The sequence below is a fragment of the Rattus rattus genome, chromosome 5, assembly GCF_011064425.1.
Source record: "Rattus rattus isolate New Zealand chromosome 5, Rrattus_CSIRO_v1, whole genome shotgun sequence".
NCBI lineage: Eukaryota > Metazoa > Chordata > Mammalia > Rodentia > Muridae > Rattus > Rattus rattus.
In genome coordinates, this window is record NC_046158.1 from 89,370,285 (window position 1) to 89,392,768 (window position 22,484).

The window sequence follows — 22,484 nt, forward strand, 5'->3', positions numbered from 1 at the left end:
TACGTACATAGGACCCAGCATTTTGCTGTATACAGGAAACACACCTCAGTGACAGTCAGACTTCAGAGTAAAAGGCTGGAAAACAATTTTCCAAGCAAATGGTCCCAAGAAACAATCTGCAGTAGCCATTCTAATATCAAATAAAATCGACTTGCAACAAAAAGTTATCAAAAAGGATAAGGATATTCATATCCTTATCCTGCATATTCATCAATGAAAAAAATCTACCAAGATGAATGCTCAATTGTGAACATTTATGTTCCAAATGCAAGGACACCTACAGTCATAAAAGAAACTTTAATAAAGCTCAAATTATACATTGTACAACACACAATAATACTGGGAGACTTCACCACCATACTTAAAAGAAAAGAAATCAGAAATGAAAAGGGAGACATAACAACAAAAACTTAGATTATTCAAAAAATTATGAAATCTTTCTCCACTAGTCTATAGTCAACAAAGCTGGAAAATCTGGATGTAATGGACAATTTTCTAGACAGATACCAGGTATTGACTTAAATCAAGGTCAGACAAACTATCTAAACAGTCCCAAGAAACTTTAAGAAATAGAAGCAGTCATTAATAATCTCCCAACAAAAATAAAAAGAGCCCAAGAGCAGATGGGTTTAATGTAGAATTACATCAGACCTCAAATAAGACCTAATGTCAATACTGTTCAAATTATTCCACAAAATAGAAATGTAAGGAACACTACCCAATTTGTTCTTTTAAGCCACAATTACACTTATACATAAACTTATACACAAAGAGCCTAAAAAAAAAGAGAACTTCAAACTAATTTTCCTCATGAATATCGATGCAAAAATACTCAATAAAATTCTTGCAAACCGAATCCAAGAACACATCAAAATAATCATTCACCATGATCAAGTAGGTTTCATCCCAGGGATGCAGAGATGGTTCAATACATGTAAATCCACTAACATAATACACTATATAAACAAACAAACAAACAAACAAGCAAAAAAACCCTACATATCTTCTCATTAGATGCTGGGAAAGCATTTGACAAAATTCAACACCCCTTCATGATAAAAGACTTGGAAAGATCAGGAATTCGAGGCCCATACCTAAACACAGCAAAAGCAATAATATACAGCAAACCAGTAGCTAACATCAAACTAAATGGGAAGAAACTTCAAGCAATTCCACTAAAATCAGGGACTAGTCAAGGTTGCCCACTTTCCCTCTACCTATTCAGTATAGTACTTGAATTCCTAGCCAGAATAATCAGACCACAAAAAGAGGTCAAAGGAATACACAATGGAAAGGAAGAATCAAAATATCACTATTTGCAGATGATAGGATATGTGACCCCAAAAATTCCACCAGAGAACTCCTAAACCTGTTAAACAACTTCAGCAAACTGATTGGATATAAAATTAACTCAAACAAATCAGTAGCCTTCCTCTATTCAAAGGATAAATAGGTTGAGAAAGAAATTAGTGCACTGCACCCTTAACAACAGTCACAAATAATATAAAATAACTTGGTCTGACTCTAACCAAGCAAGTGAAAGATCTATATCACAAGAATTTCAAGTCTCTGAAGAAAGAAATTGAAAATCTCAGAAAATGGAAAGAACTCCCATGCTCATGGATTTGCAGGATTAATATAGTAAAAATGGCTACCTTGCCAAAAGCAGTCTACAGATTCAACGCAATCCCCATCAAAATTCCAACTCAATTCTTCATAGAGTTTGAAGGGACAATTTGCAAATTCATTTTTAATAACAAAACACCCAACATAGTGAAAACTATCACCAACAATAAAAGAACTTCTGGGGGAATCACCATCCCTGACCTCAAACTGTATTATAGAGAAATAGCGATTAAAAACTGATAGGAATTGATACAGAGACAGGCAGGTATATCAATGGAATAGAATTGAAATGCCAGAAATGAACCCACACATCTATGGTCACTAGATCTTTGATGGAGGAGCTAAAACCATCCAATGGGAAAATGACAACTTTTTTAACAAATGGTGCTGTTTCAACTAGTGGTAAGCATGTAAAAGAATGCAAATCAACGCGCTCATATCTCCTTGTATAAAGCTTAAGTCCAAGTGGACCAAGGTCCTCCACATCAAACAAGATACAATCAATCTAACAGAAGAGAAAGTGGATAAGAGTCTTGCACTCATTTGCACAGGTGGAAATTTCCCAAACAACTCCATTGGTTCATGCTTTAAGATCACGAATTGATAAATGGGACTACAAGAGACTATTAAGCTTCTGTAAAACAAGGACATAGCCAATAGAACAAATCGTAAACCTACAGATTGGGAAAAAATCTTCACTAACCCCATACCTGATAGAGGACTAATATCATATTCATATATATAAAGAAGCTAACCACCAAAAGCAAACAAACAAACAAACAAAAAACCCAACTCAATCAAAATATTGGGTATTGCAAATTGCCCCTTCTAATACTATGAATTTACAACAGAGGAATCTCGAATGGCTGAGAAGCAACTAAAGAAAAATGTTCAAAGTCCTTAATGATCAGAGAAATGCAAATCAAACAACCCTGAAATTCCAAGTTACACCAATCAGAATGGCTAAGATCAAAAACTTAGGTGACAGCACATGTTGGCAAGATGTGGAGAAAGAGGAACACTCCATGTGTGATATTGCAAGCTGGTACAACCACTCTGGAAATCGGTCTGGAGGTTCCTCAGAAAATTGGACATAGTACTACCTGTGGATGCAGCTATACTCTTGGGATGTACCCAAAATATTCTACACACACACACACACACACACACACACACACACACACACACACACACACACACACACACACACATAGACACACACACATAGACACACACACACACACTCACACTCACACAAACACACAGTCAAGTACTGCCGGATCTGGGTTCAGACAGAGAAGATGTACCTAACCCTCATTAGGCTGGAGGCCCCAGAGTGTTTAGAGTTCTGGTGTAGTGAGGGGTATGGGGGTGATGACATCCTCATGGAGACAGGGGGTGCAGAGTAGGATATGGGATGGACCTGGAAGGGGATAAAATCTGGAGTATAAAGAAAAAGGATAAATAAAAATTTAAAAATTAAAAATAACATAGTGGGTTGATAGAACATTACCAGATTAATAGAATCAAATAACATGGAAGAAGAGCAACTGTCTAACAATTGAGTTTAGTATAGTGTTTAGATGAGCACACCACAGGATATCCGCATATTGAATTTTATTCCCATGATGGTCACAGTAACTAAGACTGGAAGTCATCTTGGAATATATATATATACACACACATATAGCAAACTGGAATTCAGGGAATTTTCAAATAATATATCAATCAAATTATCACTGGAAAGCTCAAAATATAATCTATTCATTAAATGATAGTATTTAATGGCAGTAAACTATAATTTTATTCTTCACTTCTAATTTTCTATTCAAAATTTAATTTTAAAACTCAAAACCAATACAGATGTGGATTTACCCATCCAAACATTGTACTAAGCATGGGGATCCCTTGAGGAAGTTAGGGCAAGGACTGTAGGAGCTAAAGGGGTTTGCACCCTTATAAGAATAACAACAATATCAACCAATCAGAACCTCCAAAGCTCTCAGGGACTAAACCACCAATCAAAGAGTACACAGGGTACCTATGGCTCCAGCTGGATGTGGAGCAGAGGATTGTCTTACCTGGCATCAGTGGGAGGGGAGCCCTTGGTCCTGTGGAGGCTTGATAACCCAGGATAGGGGAATGCTAGGCCAGTGAGGCGAGAGTTAGTTGGTGGGCAGGTGAGGAAGCACCCCCATAGGGGCAGGGGTAGGGAGAGGGGGATAGGAAGCTTGTGGAGGGGAAACTGGGAAGGAGGATAGCATTTGAAATGTAATTAAATAAAATAACCAATACTTCTCATGCAACTCTCTTTTTCACAATCACAATCCTAAATGGTACTGAACTTTCATGAGCTGTATGATAAATTACTACTGGATACATCTTAACACTTGCTAAATATTTGATAAGCAACTATTGGGCCATTAAAATATATTGGTCCAACTGATTTTAATAAACAAATTTCAAATGATTTATTGATGGCATATAAGTCTTACCTTCTCCTGCATTAGGAGGATTTGTGAATGTTGGACTTAGTCCCACTGATGAGTGAAGAATATGGCTGGGTGGAAGACGCATAACACTATCCTGGCAAAGTCAATATCAATAGTAAATTCCATGAGTTTATTTTCCAATGACTTTACTATAACATAAATGGATTCTCTATTTTAAATTAGCAAATAGTCTTGAAACCAAAAGAAACATGTTTTTAAACTCAGCAAACACAGAAATATAAAATGTTTTAAAAATTCAGAAATATATAAAGTAACCAGGAGATCAGTGCATTGTTGTTGATATCTCTATGTTCTTCTCAATAAAAGTTATCCTACTTCTCATAATAAAAGAGGAATAAAAGAAAGGAACAGTGAAGAATAAAAGATAAAAACAAATCTTAGATGAAGTTTAATTAAGAATTCTATGCATTCTATGAAATTTCTAAAATTATAACAAGTTAAATATTTTTGAAATGAATTTTAAATTCTGGAGAAGTAAATATCAAGGCATTCACATAAGAAAATTTCATATAACCTATGATAAATTGTTTTATGAAAGGAATATTAAAGTAGCAATTTAAACTTAACATTGACTTACAGATGGTTGAATATTGGTATTGCTCTCAAGATTGTTTTGATTTTTCACTGGTTCATCTTTTAATTCGACTTCTGTTGTTTTTTATGAATTTGAAATTAAAAAGCAAAAATGAAAATGAGGACTAACATTTTGAATGGAGCAGTCTTTATATTCAAAGACTAAAGTTTAAATTTTCATATTAAGAATTATATATTTGTTTTTATGACTTTAATGCTAAAAGTTAACATTCTAAGGGCACCCAGGGACCATTCCACCTTGGGATCCATCCCATCTGCGGACACCAAACCCTGACATTATTGCTGATGCCAGGAACTGCTTGCAGACAGGAGGCCAGTAGGGCTGTCCTCCTAGAAGCTCTGCTAGCACCTGACTAAGACAGATGCAGATACAGTTAACCACTGGACTGAGCCTGGGGACCCCAACAGAAGACTGAAGGAGGAAGGACTGAAGGAGCTGAAGGAGATTGCAATTCCATAGGAAGAACAATAATATCAATTAACCAGACCATTCAGAGCTCCCAGGGACTAAACCACCAAACAAAGAGAATACATGGTATCTCTTTGGCTCCTGCTACATATGTAGCAGAGGACTGCCTTATTTGGCATCAATGGGTGTGGAGGCCCTTGGTCCTATGGAAGCTTGTTGCCCCAGAGAAGAGGATGCTAGAAGGGTGAGATGGGAGTAGGTAGGTGGATAAGGGAGTGTGTGTGGGGGGGACCAGGAAGGGAGACAGTATTTGAAATGTAAATAAATAAAATAATTTAATATATATAATTAACATGAACTTCAATAATTTCAATTATAAAAGGGTTCAAATTCAAGGTATGACCTTATGTCAGGTGTTCATTCCATATTACCTCCCAATTAGAATATCACATGCAAACCCATGGAAAGTCATACACTCAATTATACGTTTCTATTCCAAAACAAGACAGAGTTCCAGGTGGTATGGGTACAGGGGAGCTGTCCTGAGGAGGGAGAGATGTCCCTGACCCTTATTTGGTCAAAGCTGGAAAAACTGGCTATAATGGGATGGGCACAGGTAAACTGGCAAATTTATCAATTTAGCTACCACTGAGGAGCAGATTCAGAGTTTTGAGGTGGCTCACCTCAACGTACACCCCATCTGAACTGCTAGGGCACATGAAGGGACCATTCTTGCAAACTGAAAACTGTGTAACACACCCTGACACAGTTAAGAGTCCAAGGTGAAATTTTGTTTTGTTTTGTTTTGTTTTCTATTGTGGGGAGGTTACAAAGGTGGAGGGAAGATATAAAGGGAGATGAGGCATATGATGTGAAAATCACATAATAAATAAAAAGTTTAATTAAAAAGATTATTCACTATAATCATGTTGGCTACATCCCAGAAATGCAAGTACAGTTCAAATGTGTCAAACAATAACCATATTCTAAAATTCAAATAGACTATAGGACAGAAACAACATGATCATCTGAAAAGATGAACAAAAGACTTTTGACAAAACTCACACCTGTTCATTCAAAAGTCCTAGAATATCTAGGAATATAATAAACATATCTAAACTTAAAAAGGCAGTATATAAGTCGATGCCCAATGGCTTGCTCAATGAAGAAAAAAATTTCTAAAACTCAAAGCATTTCCACTAAATTTAAGAACAAGACAAACATAACCACTCTATCCTTTTCTATCAATGAAATTATGTGAGTCTTATCTATGGAAATAAAACAAAAAGAGGTCAAGAGCATACAAAATGGAAAAGAAGAATTCAAAATAACTTTATTTGCAGGCAATATGATTTTATACATCAAACCCCAAAGACTCCATGTAAAACCTCCTATAACTAATAAATACATTGATCATATCAGTAGCCTTTCTACATAATAAGAAGAAATAAACATGGGGAAGATTTCTATTCATGACTGCCCCCAAAACAAAATATCTTGGAATAAATGTACCAAATGAAGTGAAAACCTTGTACAACCTAACCTCCAAAACACGGAGGAAGACAACTGACAATCAGAAGATGAAAGATTCCCATCCCCAAGGTTTGATATGACTCATTGTAAAAATGACTGTCCTACCAAATGCAATTTATACATAATACAATCCTCATCAAAATTCCAATGTAATTTTCACTGAACTTAAAACTTAGTTTCTACACAGAATAAGCAAAACTTCCAAGATAGCCAAAACAACCCTGAACAGAAAAAAAAACCTGAATGTATGACCATTCTATATTGCAAGTTATACTACAGAGCTATAATAATGAAAACAGTATGACACTAGAAGAAAAGTGAATTATAGTAGATCAATGGAATAAAATTGAGGACCAAGATCTAAGTTATTGCTCTTATATCTAGCTGTTTTTGACAGAGTCCAGTGATGAACATTGAGGAAATAACAGCAATTTCAACAAGTGATAGTCATATTTCATAATCATATGTAGAAGAATAAAATGAGGTTACTTGCCTCTCCCTAAATAAATTTTAACTCCAAATTGTCCAAATACTTCAACATAGGATCTGATACCATTTGTCTGATAGGTAACAAAGTATAAGATACATTTGAAATCATTGACACAGAAAAGCACATTCTGAATAAGACCCCAATAGGACAGAATTTAAGCTCAAGAATTAATAAATGGAATCTCAGGAAATTAGAGTGCTGTGACATTCATGTTTAAACATATATATTTAAATGTATCCTTCCTTGCTTCTACTGGATATTCTCATCTTGGTTCATACTCAGTATCTTGTATGGAGCAACATTATATGTAACATTAAATTGGGAGTATGTTTAGCTGACAATATTTATAATAATCTATTATAAGTAAGAGAAGCTATGCTAAGACCCTGTCTTCCAATTTTCATCTTTCTAGAAGTGATGAAGACAAAAAGAATAACAACCTTTTCAATACCTCCCCGTCATGTTTCCATACCACTAACTTATTCCTCAAAACTGCTCATGTAGCAAACACTCTATTCTATAGTTACAGTTGGGTCTTCTCCTTGAACACTCTCAATTTAAAATTGAGAAACATCATATTATTTGTAATATATTGCAACCTAATAAGTTATATTACTTATTGCATTTCATATCACTCCCTTTGATTTAATAAAAATCTTTTGAAATGACTTGCTGAGGATATGATCTTTACCTTTTCCTCCTTCATTTAGAAGATCCGTGGGTGCTGATGAAGGCGGTGCATGGCACAGCTGTAGATCAGACATGGTATACTGGTACAACAGATACTAGCAGTTAGTTCCATGAAGAGTTCCAGTCATAGAGTGCATTTATTTACTATTATGAAAGCATTATTATCTTCTTCTTCTTCTTCTTTTTTTTTTTGGAGTTGAGGACCGAACCCAGGGCCTTACACTTGCTAGGCAAGCACTCTACCACTGAGCCAAATCCCCAACCCCTTATTATCTTCTTATAATTAAGAAATCAGGACACATTTCCAGATGAACTCTGTGTTAAGCATGTTGTTAATGGTCTTGGTTCTCTGATTTCCCGCTCCCTCTTCCATCTGGGATTATTCCTACTATATTATTCCTACTATAAACACATATTGTTTCTAATTTCTTTGCCCATGATGATACCCAACCCTTTTCTCATATTTTGGACACTTCACTATTACACCGGAAAAGTTTTATGAATTTTCTGAATTTTTACTTTTTCCTCTATGATGGCATACTTCGATAATGTTTAGCTGTGCTCAATAATTCTACAGCTTCAGTATTATTTGCATTGATCCTTCGGTATGTGTTTTCTGATTATTTGGTTAGTTTATCGAAGAAAAGCATCTGCTATGTCTACCATGCATATTTCTTTTCTTCCTGTCACTGAATAGATATTCCATATGTGAAGAAATGAATCAAGGCCAAGGAAAATAAGAGAGCTTGACTGTGACTTCTATATATGACTGATTTAGTGGCAAGATTTTCTGAAAATAAAAAACTATTCAACCTTAAATGAATTAAATGGCTTTGATAAGACTTCAAGCACGGATCACTCTACATGCACGAATCAGTCTCCCCACATTTTTTCACAAAGTACAAATGCTGTGTCAGATATTTATATGGTGAGTTTTAGTTAGAGCCAAATCTACCATATTCTAGTGTCAGCCTGTGCCTGTGTCAGTGAGCATTATTTTGTTTTTGTTTTGTTTTGTTTTTTTTAAGAAAAAAATACACCTACAATACCTGTCATGAGCAGAGTAAGATGATGTTTGGTCTGTACTTTGTGTTTTATATTTATTTAATACAGTTATAGTAATATTCTTTGTGGTTTTACAGTGTGGGTGGGGAAGAAGGGATACAAAAGGAATTATATAGAATGTTAGTGAGAACAATTCCCAGAGAAATTTAGCACTGAGGAAAACTAGATTATAAGAAAGTTCTTTATTTCTAACCAGTTAAATGCTTTAAAATCAATTTTTGTTGTTGTTGTTGTGGTTGTTATTGTTATTGTTAATCATTCCACTCCTCATTTGCATCTCAAATGATATCCTACTTCCTGGTTCCACAAACCTCCATCAACACATCCATCCACTCCCCCTCCCCTTTTCCTCCATGAGGGTGCTTCTCCACCCACCCTTTCCTTGTACTATTCATGATAATGAATGTCTAGAAGATTTCAGTTTAGTGTATTGGACATGGATATTAACATTTATCTAGAAGTGGAAGTTCATTTTAACAGTACGTACAGTTGACTGAGAACTCTCGCGTCCATCACGGTTTTTATAGTTGTCATCTGCTTTCATTTGTATGTCCACTTCTGTTGAAATTAACCAACATTTTTATTTTATAAAATAAACTAGAAATAACATTTCTAAACTGGAAGTCTGTGCAACCATGGAAGAAAAAGTTATTATGAAACTTACATAATAGTTTTCTTAGTTTAAAGTTCAGTTAGCTTTAATATTCACTGACATACAAAATTCATATAATAAACAAGAAACTCTATGCACAGTTCACATCATAAAGAATTCCATGCCTAAATATAAAGATATATCACATGTTCGTCTCCACAGCCAGGCTTCAAAAGAAGCCATATACTTATTAGTTTTAAAAATAAACAGAAAAGAATACTATTGAATAAAAATAGACAAAAATAAGTTAATCAAATATAAAAGATATAGATTTGGGGTTGTAGTCAATATTTCTGAAGGTAATAGGAAAATTCATTAAACCTGTGCTTTCTTCTACAGGTTATGGAAAGGAAAAAACATGCTTCATTAAATTGCCATTTATAGGTTTCTATTACATACAAGAGACAATAAAACTCAGAGGCAGCCAATTTGATCGGCCATAACTTAGAACACAAATTCCATGTGGTCAACAGATAAGATGAGTTTCCATATGTAATACCTATATACCTCATACACAGTTCTTTTATATACAGCACAATGTCACTCAAAACTCCGACTGGGAAATAATTATTTTTCTTAGCATCCTACAAGGTTGGTATAAATATATAGGTATAAATCATGACACAAATTTCATATACATTTTAAAACTCTCAAATATGTGATCTTTCCATAAATAGCCCATAAAAGAATCTATTAAAAGCATGCTTCCTAAAAGGGAATATGAACTTACTTGCATACACAAAGAATGTTCAAGTATCTTAGTTATACTAACAATGCTATTTCTTTGAATTTTGATAGAATAAATTATTTTGAAACTATGATGTTAGAATGGTGTTTTGATCATTTATGTCCTACTTTTCCAAATGTTTTGTGAAATAAAGGTTTAGAGATTAAAGCTCTATAATTACTTCAGGTGTTTTGAAACAGTTGCCCCAGGAAAATTAAGTTTTACAGAATTACCGGATGGATGCTCTTGTTCATGCCTCCACTCTGACGACTCAGGGGGAAGAGAATTTTCTCTGTCAGTTGATGGATTTTTCTGTTGAGATTTGAAACAGGATATTTATTGAATTTTCTGTTTGACACATATTGCAATGAGTATAAGCCATGATAAAATATAAAGATTTACCTTCCATTCAGGATGCTTCTTGTGAGAACCTAAGTAGAAATATACAATCAATTAAATGTTAATATTCCTATAGGGTCAGGATTTTACTCAGAATCATCATGGCAAACAGCCTGGAATTAAGTTTGAGATAGTTACTAAAGTTAGAGTGTCAGTAAACTTTCACATCATTTTTCATCTATTGGCATCACAAAAATAAGGATTAGCCATTTGAAAGAAAATCATAAATACGCAGTACATTAAAGTTATGTAAATTTAGAATGTTATCTTAAAGGCCTAAGGACAAACTCACATATACTAATTCAAGGTTTGTAATTACAATTACAGAATTTATTCTGGAATGCCAGATGAAGTCGAATACCTGGGATGTCATACCAATTACCAAGGCTAGTAGTACAATATAACACCATGGACCGCCAATGAAACAATTTAAAAGCAGTCAGGACAATATATGGTAAGACGTTTTCATTCATTTTACATTATACTGAAAGTTAGTAAGCATAAAACATTCACAAAAGTATAGTAACAGGCACACCATTTGTCGCCAAAAACGTGCGCTGAACTGATTAGCTTGGACATTCAATTAAGGATAAGAGAGCAGAAAATACTACTTATACAAGTAGGAATTGGGTATGGTGAGGAATGTATTCCCTTTAATCTCAAACATGCACATGGGGATTCTTAGAAAGCAGTTTTAGGGAACTTTGTGAACCTAAACTGCAAAATATGTTTTGGTAGAAAAATAATGCCATCAAAGATAAATGATAGGCCAGTGTTCACAAATGTGCAAGTTAGAAATCAGGAACTCATTACCACAGAGTCAGAGTAACATGCTACCAAGGCATATTTGATAGTCAACAACTGGATCCTAAATGGCCTTTGAGCTTGATTGTAGCACCAAAATGTCTGTATCCCATACTAACATTTAAGAATTTAGACTTCAATCAGAAATTATTACCAAAGTCCACAAAATTTACGCCTTTCTTGTTAGTCTGCAGGCTGCATCCACATTTCTTTGGTGCACCCTGATGTTACAGAGCCTAGATGATCATTTCCCTGTAGTCTTCCAAATCAACAACCAAAGGAGCCAGTCATTACACAGATCTGCTGATGACAGGCCTGTTCAGTTATCTCCACTTCAGGGTGTTTTATTTTAACCAAAATGACAGTGCCTTGGAAAGAGCAACACTTTTCATGACATTAAAGTGTGGCATGTATGGCTGACAGAGAAGTTTGGGACTATCACTAAATGTTTTCTAAAAGCTCCTCTAAGAACTAGACTTCCTTTTACTTCTACAAATAAAGATGTGAAGAATATCACTCTGCCTTCGGTCTTTGCATTTTCTTTTTATACTATTGGTTCACAGCATATCCCGCCCCCTACCTCCCAACCAAGTGTCAAAACTTGCAATCATTTCTTAAAGAAGTCACCTTCGTATCTTGAACTTTAAGGACTTGTCTCATATTACTTCTTTTCTAACCTTCCTGTAATTTTAATCTTTTATTTCCATCTCCTTTCCAAATACATCTTGAAATTCTTTACTTTAAAAATAGTATATACTTAGTTGGTTTGGTGGGCCGTGTTCGCCTCATGTCCTCTATACCTGTGACTCCTATGATTTTTTCTCACAGTCTTCTACCAGACTCCTTCATTTCTGAGAGCAGGAAATTATGGAGTCATCCAATTTATACTCTCCCTCTATATAATGTCTGGCTATGTGTCTCTGCACCATTCTCATCCACTGCTGGGAGAAATGTCCTATATGAATATAGCAAATGGGTTCACAAAGACTGAAGAGGCAAGTATGGGTCCTACATGAGTCTGCACCAGGTCTTCTACATATGTGGTATGGTGTTAGCTTGATGGGTTTGTGGAACTCCAAGTGGGTGTTTTTATGACTTTTTTCCTGCTCCTGAGACTCTTTTCATCTTGCTACGTAGACTTGTCCCACCTTAATATGAGGGATTTTTGCCTTGTTCATTGTATCTTGTTTAGTTCTATTTGACTGTCATCTCATGGAAGCCTTCTTTTTTATGAGGAGGAAATGGAGAGGAAGTGGATTTGATAGAGAGGGAGTTGCAGGAAGAGTCTCTACCCAACTACTGAATGAAACAGATGCAGATACCAACAGTCAAATATTGGATGGAGCTCAGGGACTCTTATGGAAGAGTTAGGGGAATAATTTAAGACCTTGAAGGGGTGAGGAACTCCACCAGAAGACCAACAGAGTCAAATAACCTGATGGCCTCAAGCTCTCAGAGACTGAGCCACCAAAGAGCACACAGGGGCTGGACCAAGGCCCTGACACACATAGGTAGCAGAAGTGCAGCGCAGTCTCTATGTGGTTTCCCCAAGAACTGGAGCACAGGCTTTCCCTAAAGCTATAGCCCGACTGTTGCATCCATTTTCTAGTATGGCTTCCTTGTCTGGCATCAGTGGGAAAGGACGAGCCTTTCCCACTTGCAGAGGCTTGGTGAGCCAGGGTCAGGGAATTGGAATATATGAGGGTAAGGGGAATACCCAGGGGGAATATGAGGGGGATTCACCCTCACTAAGAATGGAAGGGGGAAAGGACTTTGTGAGGGGGACGGGAGGTGGTGTAGAGTTGGACAAACAATAACATGGTATCTATTTTTACAATTCAGTTTTCATCAGGGACAATGTATATATATTGAAAATTCATGGGATATATAACATATTATAGCATAGTACATTCATATTTCTTAAAACACTTTTTATTGGCAAGACTTTTAGCTAATGGCCCATTGTTTGGTCTGATGTGAATCAATATTATTTGAAATTGCTTAGTGATTATACATGATTCTTACCTTTCCCTTCTTCATCTAGAAAAATCTGTGGTCTTTGAGTTAATCCTAATGACAAATAAGGACTAGGCCTCGGTTGAAGACAGGTAAAAGAGTTCTAGTAAAAACAAAATCGATAGTGAATTCCACAAGAAAATCTAATAACTTTGTGCAAAGTACATTAATTCCATTGTTTAAAGTAGATATGCTTGAAAATAAAATAAGCATGTTTTCAAAACAATTACAAAAAATGAGAATATGCTATATATCATATTTCAGAACAAAGTTTATGTGTTTATTTTAATAAATACTTATTCTTCATTAGACATATATATAATAAGAAAAGAATATTTTCAAAATGTTTTTAATTTTAATCTTAACTAGAATGTATTAATATAGTTTTACTCTTTTTCTTTCTTTCTTTTTTTTTTTTTTTTTTTTTTTTTTTTGGTTCTTTTTTTTTTTTCCGGAGCTGGGGACCGAACCCAGGGCCTTGTGCTTCCTAGGCAAGCGCTCTACCACTGAGCTAAATCCCAGCCCCCTACTCTTTTTTTTCTTCCAACACTGTCCATGTAACTTGCTATTTTCTCCCTTTTGAAAACATGACCTCCTTTCTTTCCTTGTTGTTGTTATAGTTGTATGAAATGGAAAATTAATAAAAATTTTGTGCATTTGTTTTAAATAAAAGAGTAGAGATTCTAGATATATTATAGAAGTTTTTCCATTTTTTTAAATTGCAAATATTAGTTAAAAGGAAATCAGAGTATATGTTAGTAGGTGTTTGAATTAAGTCTTGGTCTAATAGGATACTTTCTTTCACTTATAGGAATAAACAGGGCATGAAGCCTGATTATCTGAGTCCCAGCCTCCTTTCCAATCATGGCTTCTAAAGACTTAAATTATAATCAGGGGTGGCTTTTTTCCTCTGCAACCATGTTGTTGGTGAATTATTTCTAAGGTAGCCACTCTGACACTTCTGAAATGTTTTCCATGAGTTTAAAGCCATACTCTTACTTTGATTACCACTATGAAAGAGAACTTCTTTGGGGCCACAAGATCAGTACTATTTGTGTTTGAACTTATTCTGGTTTTTAGTTACTTCATTGTTTTACTCAAGTGGATCACACAGTCTCATATACTAAGCCTGCTGTCTCACTGGCTGTCACATCTAAAATATTTCTAAGATACTAAACAATAGTGGGATACAATGGAAGAAAAACATTCTGGATGTAACTTCTGTTTCTGCTTTGATGAAAAGAAGTGGTGTGAAACTATTCATCAGGGGAATGGAAATGGCCTTAGGGAGAACTTGAACACAGTTTTTCTCTTTCTATACGATACTTGACCTATCAGTTTTCTGCAACTATAAATAGAATAAAGAACCCACATTATGTATTTATATTAGGACAAGATCTAACATATTCTGATGTCAACTAATGTTTTGCAGTGTAATTTGGCTATTTGACTGATTTCCCCAGTCAAACGAAAGAATAAGTTATGAAGTGACTGTTTGCAGCATATTAATGGGGAGTCAATGCAATAGTGTTCATATTTACAAGGACTAAGTAATAACAAATACACTATTCTCTTTGATTTTATAATTAAAGAATATAGGGAGGAAACATATTGTATAATAGTAATATTTACAAGAGAAAATTTAACTATGTGCTAATATAGATTCAAGGAAAATTTTAAAATTTCAACTATGAAATGTTTAAAATTCAAAGTTTAAGCTATGAATTGGCTCTCCAAATGCATGTTTAGAGAAAGATTTAACTTAGCCTGTGCTATATTGTTTATAAAGCAAATGTTAAAGCAGAACTTCAAATTTAACTTTACGTACATATGACTGGATACTTCCATTGTCATCAAGATTTTCCTGAAAATCCTCTGTTTTTATTTCCCAATCTGCTTCTATTGAAATAAGTAAACATTTAATTAAAAAAAAAACTAAAAGTAACATTTCTAATGTATGAATAGGTATTGAAAACAATACAATTATTTAAGGTTATTTAGTATGAAAATTAAATTTTTGTTTCTTTATTTAAAGTTGAATTTTATTGTCACAAAAGGGATTTAACTTGTATACAAAATGGCATTACCAAAAACTTCAAGATATATATTTTGCAGGATAAAGGTTTCCTCCTTCCTGTATAAACACATCAAATATTCATCCACACATTAATGTTCCGAAAATAACCACACCTTCAAATACACTGTTGAAAATTTGTAAGGACTCAAGTTCTAATTTACATGTCCTTTATGTAAATTTCTGTAGAATAAAATCTATCTTTGTTGATCTTCTGTCAGCCCTTTACATGTCACTCATTGAATATGTTACAGCTTCCATTTGATTATTTGATGCATTGTTTTAAATAATTAAAATTTGAAATAAACCATTTCTTCTACAGCTCAGTGTCAAGGTTTTATCATACCCCTTTTTTTCTACAATATATGTTGCTCGTTGCAATGCTGTTGGCATTTCATCCAATAATTCCAAACTACAGTGTGAATTCTTCAATTATAGGTTTTCCTACTAGACTGAAGATAATTTGTTTTATTTCAGTTTTGTGTAAAATGTCTGAAAGTCAGATGGTCAGAAATCAATTACAGATTCTATACTCATCTTGAAACTCCAAAATTAAAAATTATAAGATGTGACATGAATTGAATTTTCAAAGAAATTGGATATTTTGACAAGTTATATGAGAATTTATGAATTACAGTAAAGGCAGAAAAGAAGTCAAAATGCAGAAGCAAAGCAGACAGAGAAATATTAGATGGTGGAAAATCAGTCTGGAAGTGCACATCAGATGAGGCAGCATAAAGCGCATATAATCAAGTCAGAAAAAAAAGCAAAACCAAAACAGAACAACAGCAACAACAACAAAACAAAAAACAAAAAGAAAAAGAAAAACAAAACATGGAGGAATTGTAGACTTCCAAGCCTACACAAAGAATAAGGAAAATTAATAATATTAGATGTTTATGAAACTATAATAATGATAGACAATATTTTGATGCCTAAAACAATCAGATAATTAACCACTAAAATAGATTATTTGAAAAAGTCATTAATATGCAGACATTTTTATAAATAACATAATAGCCTATGCATGGTTGGTGATTTGCACAGCTGAGTGTCCCTCTAACATGTGGATGATATTGAATATGAGTAGAATGATGGAAAAGCATGAGAAATAATATTGAAGTCGCTAAAGTTTATAACAATGATGCAATCTTTAATTCAGAGAATGGTAAAAAAATATCTCCTAAAATTTAATTGGGAAACAATACAGAAAAAATGACAATTGATGATTGTAAGTGTAAATTCAGATCCCTTGGTGACTCACACACTATCATGACATTATCAAATAGAATGTGATTGTACTTCACAGAATGTATAAACTGTAAGTGTTCAGACTATTCTTTCTTTTCACATATATCTATGGTGATGGAATCCATTTAAAAAGTCTTTAGGAAAACATCTTCTTATGTGTTATTTGATCATGGAGAAATTAAGTATTAAAGCAAAGTTTTGTTTAATGACTGAGACTATGAATAGCAATGAAAAGCCCTCAAGAAAACTTCTAGCCCTCTCTGCTAAATAAGTTATATAAACTAAGTGGCAAAATCATAACTAACAATTAGTTGGAAGAAAAATATCAAACAGAAATATGGAGATCAAATGAACAAGCAAGGAGATATGAATTTGGTGGGGTTAACAGATATTTGTAAGTCATTGGTTATTCTATGAAACAGATACCTTCTGCAGGTTAGAAAACGACAGGACAATGCAGTTCACTGTATTTTATCACATAAACTCTCCCTACATACCAGATACAGGGGCACTGAGACAGACTACAAAATAGAGCACAACATGTATAGTAGTTAATGCACAGAATGCATTATCAAGTGAAATTAAAGCACAAATATAACTAAGAACACAAGTTCCATGTACACAGGATCCCTCAAGACCCCTGATCATTAATGAGTCACCTGTCTCAGGTACAGTCATAGACCACCACATAATATCTAGCACTTTTAAACTTCATAGAATGTGTATTTTTTCCTTACTAAACGAATATCACTTGCAAGACATTTGGGCTTACAAAAATGGACACATGAGTAGGCTGACCCATAGAAATGGAAATAATAATAATATCAAAAATTAATTCTCATCTGATCTGAACTGATCCAAAAGCTCCATGCACCCAAATCCTATGGGGGAGAGAGCTGAACATCCAGAAGTTCAGACAATCCTGAGACTGCAGGACAGTCCACCACTTCTTCCACCTCTCCCATATCCAATAGGGGAGAGAGCTGAACTCTCACAAATGTGGACACTCCTGAGAACTCAGAGGAGACCACTCTTTTGCTCACATTCCCGACCAAAGAGGAAATCACCTTGTGCCATCTGTGCTGTGCTGACACACAGGCCTACAGAAGGGTCAAGCCACTGTTAGAGACAGCAAAACAAGCTAACATCAGAGATAACCTAATGGCAACAGGCAAGCACAGGAACCTAAGCAACACAAACCATGACTACTTGTCATCATCAGAGCCCAGCTCTCCCACCAAAGCAAATACTGGATATCCAAACAAACCGGAAAAGCAAGATTTAGATGTAAAATTACATTTTATGATGCTGATGGAGAACTTTAAGAAGGACATAAATAACTTCCTTAAAGATATACTGGACAACACAAATAAACAAGTAGAAGCCCTTAAAGAGGAAACAAACACAAAAATCCCTTTAAAAATTACAGGAAAATACAACCAAACATGTAAAGGAATTGAACAAAACTGTCCAGGATATAAAAATGGAGATAGAAACAATAAAGAAGGCACAAAGGGAGACAAAGCTGAAGATAGAAAATGTAGGGAAGAGATCAGGAGTCATAGAAGCAAGCATCACAAACAGAATACAAGAGTTAGAAGAGAGAATCTCAAGGGCAGAAGATACCATAGAAAACATTGACACAAACATCAAAGATATTGTAAAATGCAAAAAGCTCCTAGACCAAAACATTCAAGAAATCCAGGACACAATGAGAAGATCAAATCTAAGACTAATACTTATAGAAGAGAGTGAAGACTCCCAACTTAAAGGACCAGTAAATATCTTCAACAAAATTATATGAGAAAACCTCCTATCCTAAGCAAAGAGAAGCCTATAAACATAAAAGAAGCATACAAAATTCTAAATAGATCGGACCAGAAAAGAAATCCCTCCCATCAAATAATATTGAAAACACCAAATGCACACAAAAAAAGAAATATTAAAAGCTATAAGACAAAACGGTCAAGTAATATATAAAGGCAGACCTATTAGAATTACACCAGACTTCTCACTAGACAGTATGAAAGCCAGAAGATCCTAGGCAGATGTCATATAGCAAACCAGTAGCTAACATTAAACTAAAGGGAGAGAAACTTGAAGCAATCCCACTAAAATCAGGGACTAGACGAGGCTGCCTACTCTCTCCCTACTTATTCAATATAGTAATCCAAGTCTGAGCCAGAGCAATCAGAAAACCAAAGGACGTCAGAGGGATATACATTGGGAAGGACAAAGTAAAAAATATCACTACTTGCAGATGATATGATAGTATACTTGAGTGACCCCAAAAGTTCCACCAGAGAACTACTAAGCCTGATAAACAACATTAGTAAAGTGGCTGGGTGTAAAATTAACTCAAATAAATCAGTAGCCTTCCTCTACTCAAATGATAAACAAGCTGAGAAAAAAATTAGTGAAATGACACCTTCACAATAGTCCCAAATAATATTAAAATACCTTGGTGTGACTTTAACCAAGCAAGTAAAAGATCTGTATGATAAGAACTTCAAGTCTCTGAAGAAAGAAATTGAAGAAGATCTTAGAAGATGGAAAGACATCCCATGTTCATGGATTGGCAGGATTATTATAGTAAAAATAGCCTTTTTCTCAAAAGCAACCTACAGATTCAATATAATCCCCATCAAAATTCAAATTCAATTCTTCAGAGAGTTAGATAGAGGAATTTGCAAAATCATTTGAAATACAAAAAACCCAGGATAGGAAAAAGTATACTCAACAATAAAAGAACATCTGGGGGAATCACCATCCCTGACCTCAAGCAGTATTACAGAGCAATAGTGATAAAAACTGTATAGTATTGGCACAGAGACAGTCAGGTAGATCAGTGGAATAAAATGGGAGACCCAGAAATGAACCTGCACACCTATGTTCAGTTGATCTTTGACTAAGGAGCTAAAACCATCCAATGGAAAAAAAGATAGCATTTTCAACAAATGGTGCTGGTTCAACTGGAGGTCAGCATGTAGAAGAATGCAAATTGACCCATTCATATAGCCCTTTAAAAGCTTAAGTTCAAGTGCATCAAGGACCTCGACATCAAACCAGATACACTCAAACTAATAGAAGAAAAATTGGAGAAGAATCTCGAACACATGGCCACTGGGGAAAATTTCCTGAACAAAACACCAATGGCTCATGCTCTAAGATCAAGAATCGACAAACGGGACCTCATAAAACTGCAAAGCTTCTGTAAGGTAAAGGACACTGTCATTGGGACAAAACAGCAACCAACCGATTGGGAAAAGATCCTTTACAATCCTACATCTGGTAGAGGGCTAATATCCAAAATATACAAAGAACTCAAGAAGTTAAACTTCAGAAAGCCAAATAACCCTATTAAAAATCGGATACAGAGCTAAACAAAGAATTCTCAGCTGAGGAATTTTGAGTGGCTGAGAAGTACCTAAAGAAATGTTCAAACATCCTTAGTCATCAGGGAAATGCAAATCAAAACAATCCTGAGATTCCACTTCACAGGAGTCAGAATGGCTAAGATCAAATATTCAGGTGACAGCAAATGCTGGCAAGAATCTGAAGAAGGAGGAACACTCCTCCACTGTTGATGGGATTGCAAACTGGTACAACCACTCTGGAAATCAGTCTGCAGGTTCCTCAGAAAATTGGACATTACACTACCCGAGGACACAGCTATACCTCTCTTGGGCATATACCCAAAAGATGCTCCAACATTCAACAAAGACACATGCTCCACTATGTTCATAGCAGCCTTATTTATAATAGCCAGAAGCTGGAAAAAACTTAGATGCCCTTCAACAAAGAAATGGATACAGAAAATGTAGTACATCTACACAACGTAGTACTACTCAGCTTTCAAAAACAGTGACTTCCTGAAATTGATAGGCAAGTGGATTGAACTAGAAAATGTCATCCTGAGTGAGATAACCCAATCATAGAAAAACACGCATGGTATGCACTCACTGATAAGTGGATATTAGCCCCAAACCTCGAATTACCCAAGATACAATACACAGATCACGTGAAGCTCAAAAAGAAAGGTGACCAAAGTGAGGATGCTTCACTCATTCTTAAAAGGGGGAAATATTCATAGCAGGGGATATGGAGGAAAAGTTTGGAGCAGCAACTGAAGGAATGGCCATTCAGAGTCTGCCCCATATGTATACAGTCACCAAGACTAGATAAGATGGATGAAGTTAAGAAATGCATGCCGACAGGAACCGGATGTAGATCTCTCCTGAGAGACACATCCAGAGCATGTTCAATACAGAGGTCAATGCTAGCAGCAAATCACTGAACTGAGAAAAGGACCCCAGTTGGAGGAATTAGAGATAGACTTGAAAGAGCTGAAGAGGCTTGCAACCACATCAGAACAATAATGTCCACCAACCAGAGTTCCCATTGACTAAACCACTATCCAAAGCCTATACACAGACTGACCCATGGCTCCAACTGCATATGTAGCAGAGGAAGGCCTTGTCGGGCACCAACAAGAAGCTCTTGGCCCTGCCAAGGTTGGACCCCCCGCTGTAGGGTAACGTCGGGAAGGTAGCAAGGGGGGTTTGGGATGGAGAAGAGAACACACTTATAGAAGAAGGGGAGGGAGATCTGAAAGCGATCTTATGCCCGGGAAACTGGTAAAGGGAATAACATTTTAAATGTAAAAAAAATATGTCCAATAAAAATTAATAGTAATATAATAACAATGTATTTTAAAATGATATGCAAGTGATATTTTAATCATCTATATCAATTTCCAGCCATTCAGGAAGGGAGCCAAGCTTAGATTTGAGAAGTGTGTAAGAATAAAAATTTCACATGTTTGAAGTAGATTTTGCAAAGGAAACAGTCTCACACAATTTACCTGCTGGGAACTCTTGTCCACACTTCACTGCTGATTCGTCAGTGGAAACATAGTTCTCTTCAATGGAAGACTGTGGATATTATATAAATGGTAGTAAATAATAATTATGTGTCATATTTTATAAATTTAATGAACCAAGCAAGAGTATAAAATCATTACCTCTTGTTCAGGATACTTATCACGAAAACCTACAAAAAAGACATAGGGTCAATTAATTATGAATAATCTTAAATCAGTCAGAATTTCACCTATAATAGCAATGCTCAAATATCATCCAATTTAATGTTGGGAATGGTTAGTGAAATTTGGAGACTTTCACTTTGGGCATTGTGTTAAAGTTTGCTATGTCAGTATAGTTGATATACACTTAAAATAAGGTTGTACATTAGCTTAAATAAAGTCATTGAAGAATATTATTAGCTAAATAAACAAAATAAGAGCAAATGTAGCACTGTGAAGTTTTTAAGTGAAATGAACCAATCCTGGATGGTAGGATGAAACTGGGTATCAAGGATGCTAGTTCTTGCCATTGCTAATCCTGATAGTAGCAAGCAACACAGAACATCATTAATAAAACACTTCAGGGGCATTCACATCAATACAATCCAAATATTTTCCTATTTTATTGAAATTCAAGAAAGTTGGAACATTTATAAAAGTACATTAAAGGCATAAATAATTTCTCATTTAGGAATTTGGACAAATAGATTAATTTGAGTATTTATATACAGAATAATTCAACTTTAAATATCATTTTTAAACATATATTCTGCATAC

General features: G+C 35.0%; 1 protein-coding gene across 1 annotated transcript in view; it reads right to left on the reverse strand.

Moving 5' to 3' along the window:
• The window catches only part of LOC116900944, a 176,742-nt gene that overhangs the window by 55,880 nt on the left and 98,378 nt on the right, over positions 1-22,484 (reverse strand). Inside the window, 10 exon segments of the mRNA XM_032902585.1 lie at positions 4,122-4,212; positions 4,717-4,787; positions 7,857-7,935; positions 9,408-9,478; positions 10,533-10,611; positions 10,702-10,730; positions 13,528-13,621; positions 15,347-15,417; positions 21,708-21,777; positions 21,867-21,895. Of these exon segments, the coding sequence (XP_032758476.1) occupies positions 4,122-4,212; positions 4,717-4,787; positions 7,857-7,935; positions 9,408-9,478; positions 10,533-10,611; positions 10,702-10,730; positions 13,528-13,621; positions 15,347-15,417; positions 21,708-21,777; positions 21,867-21,895 (684 nt within the window).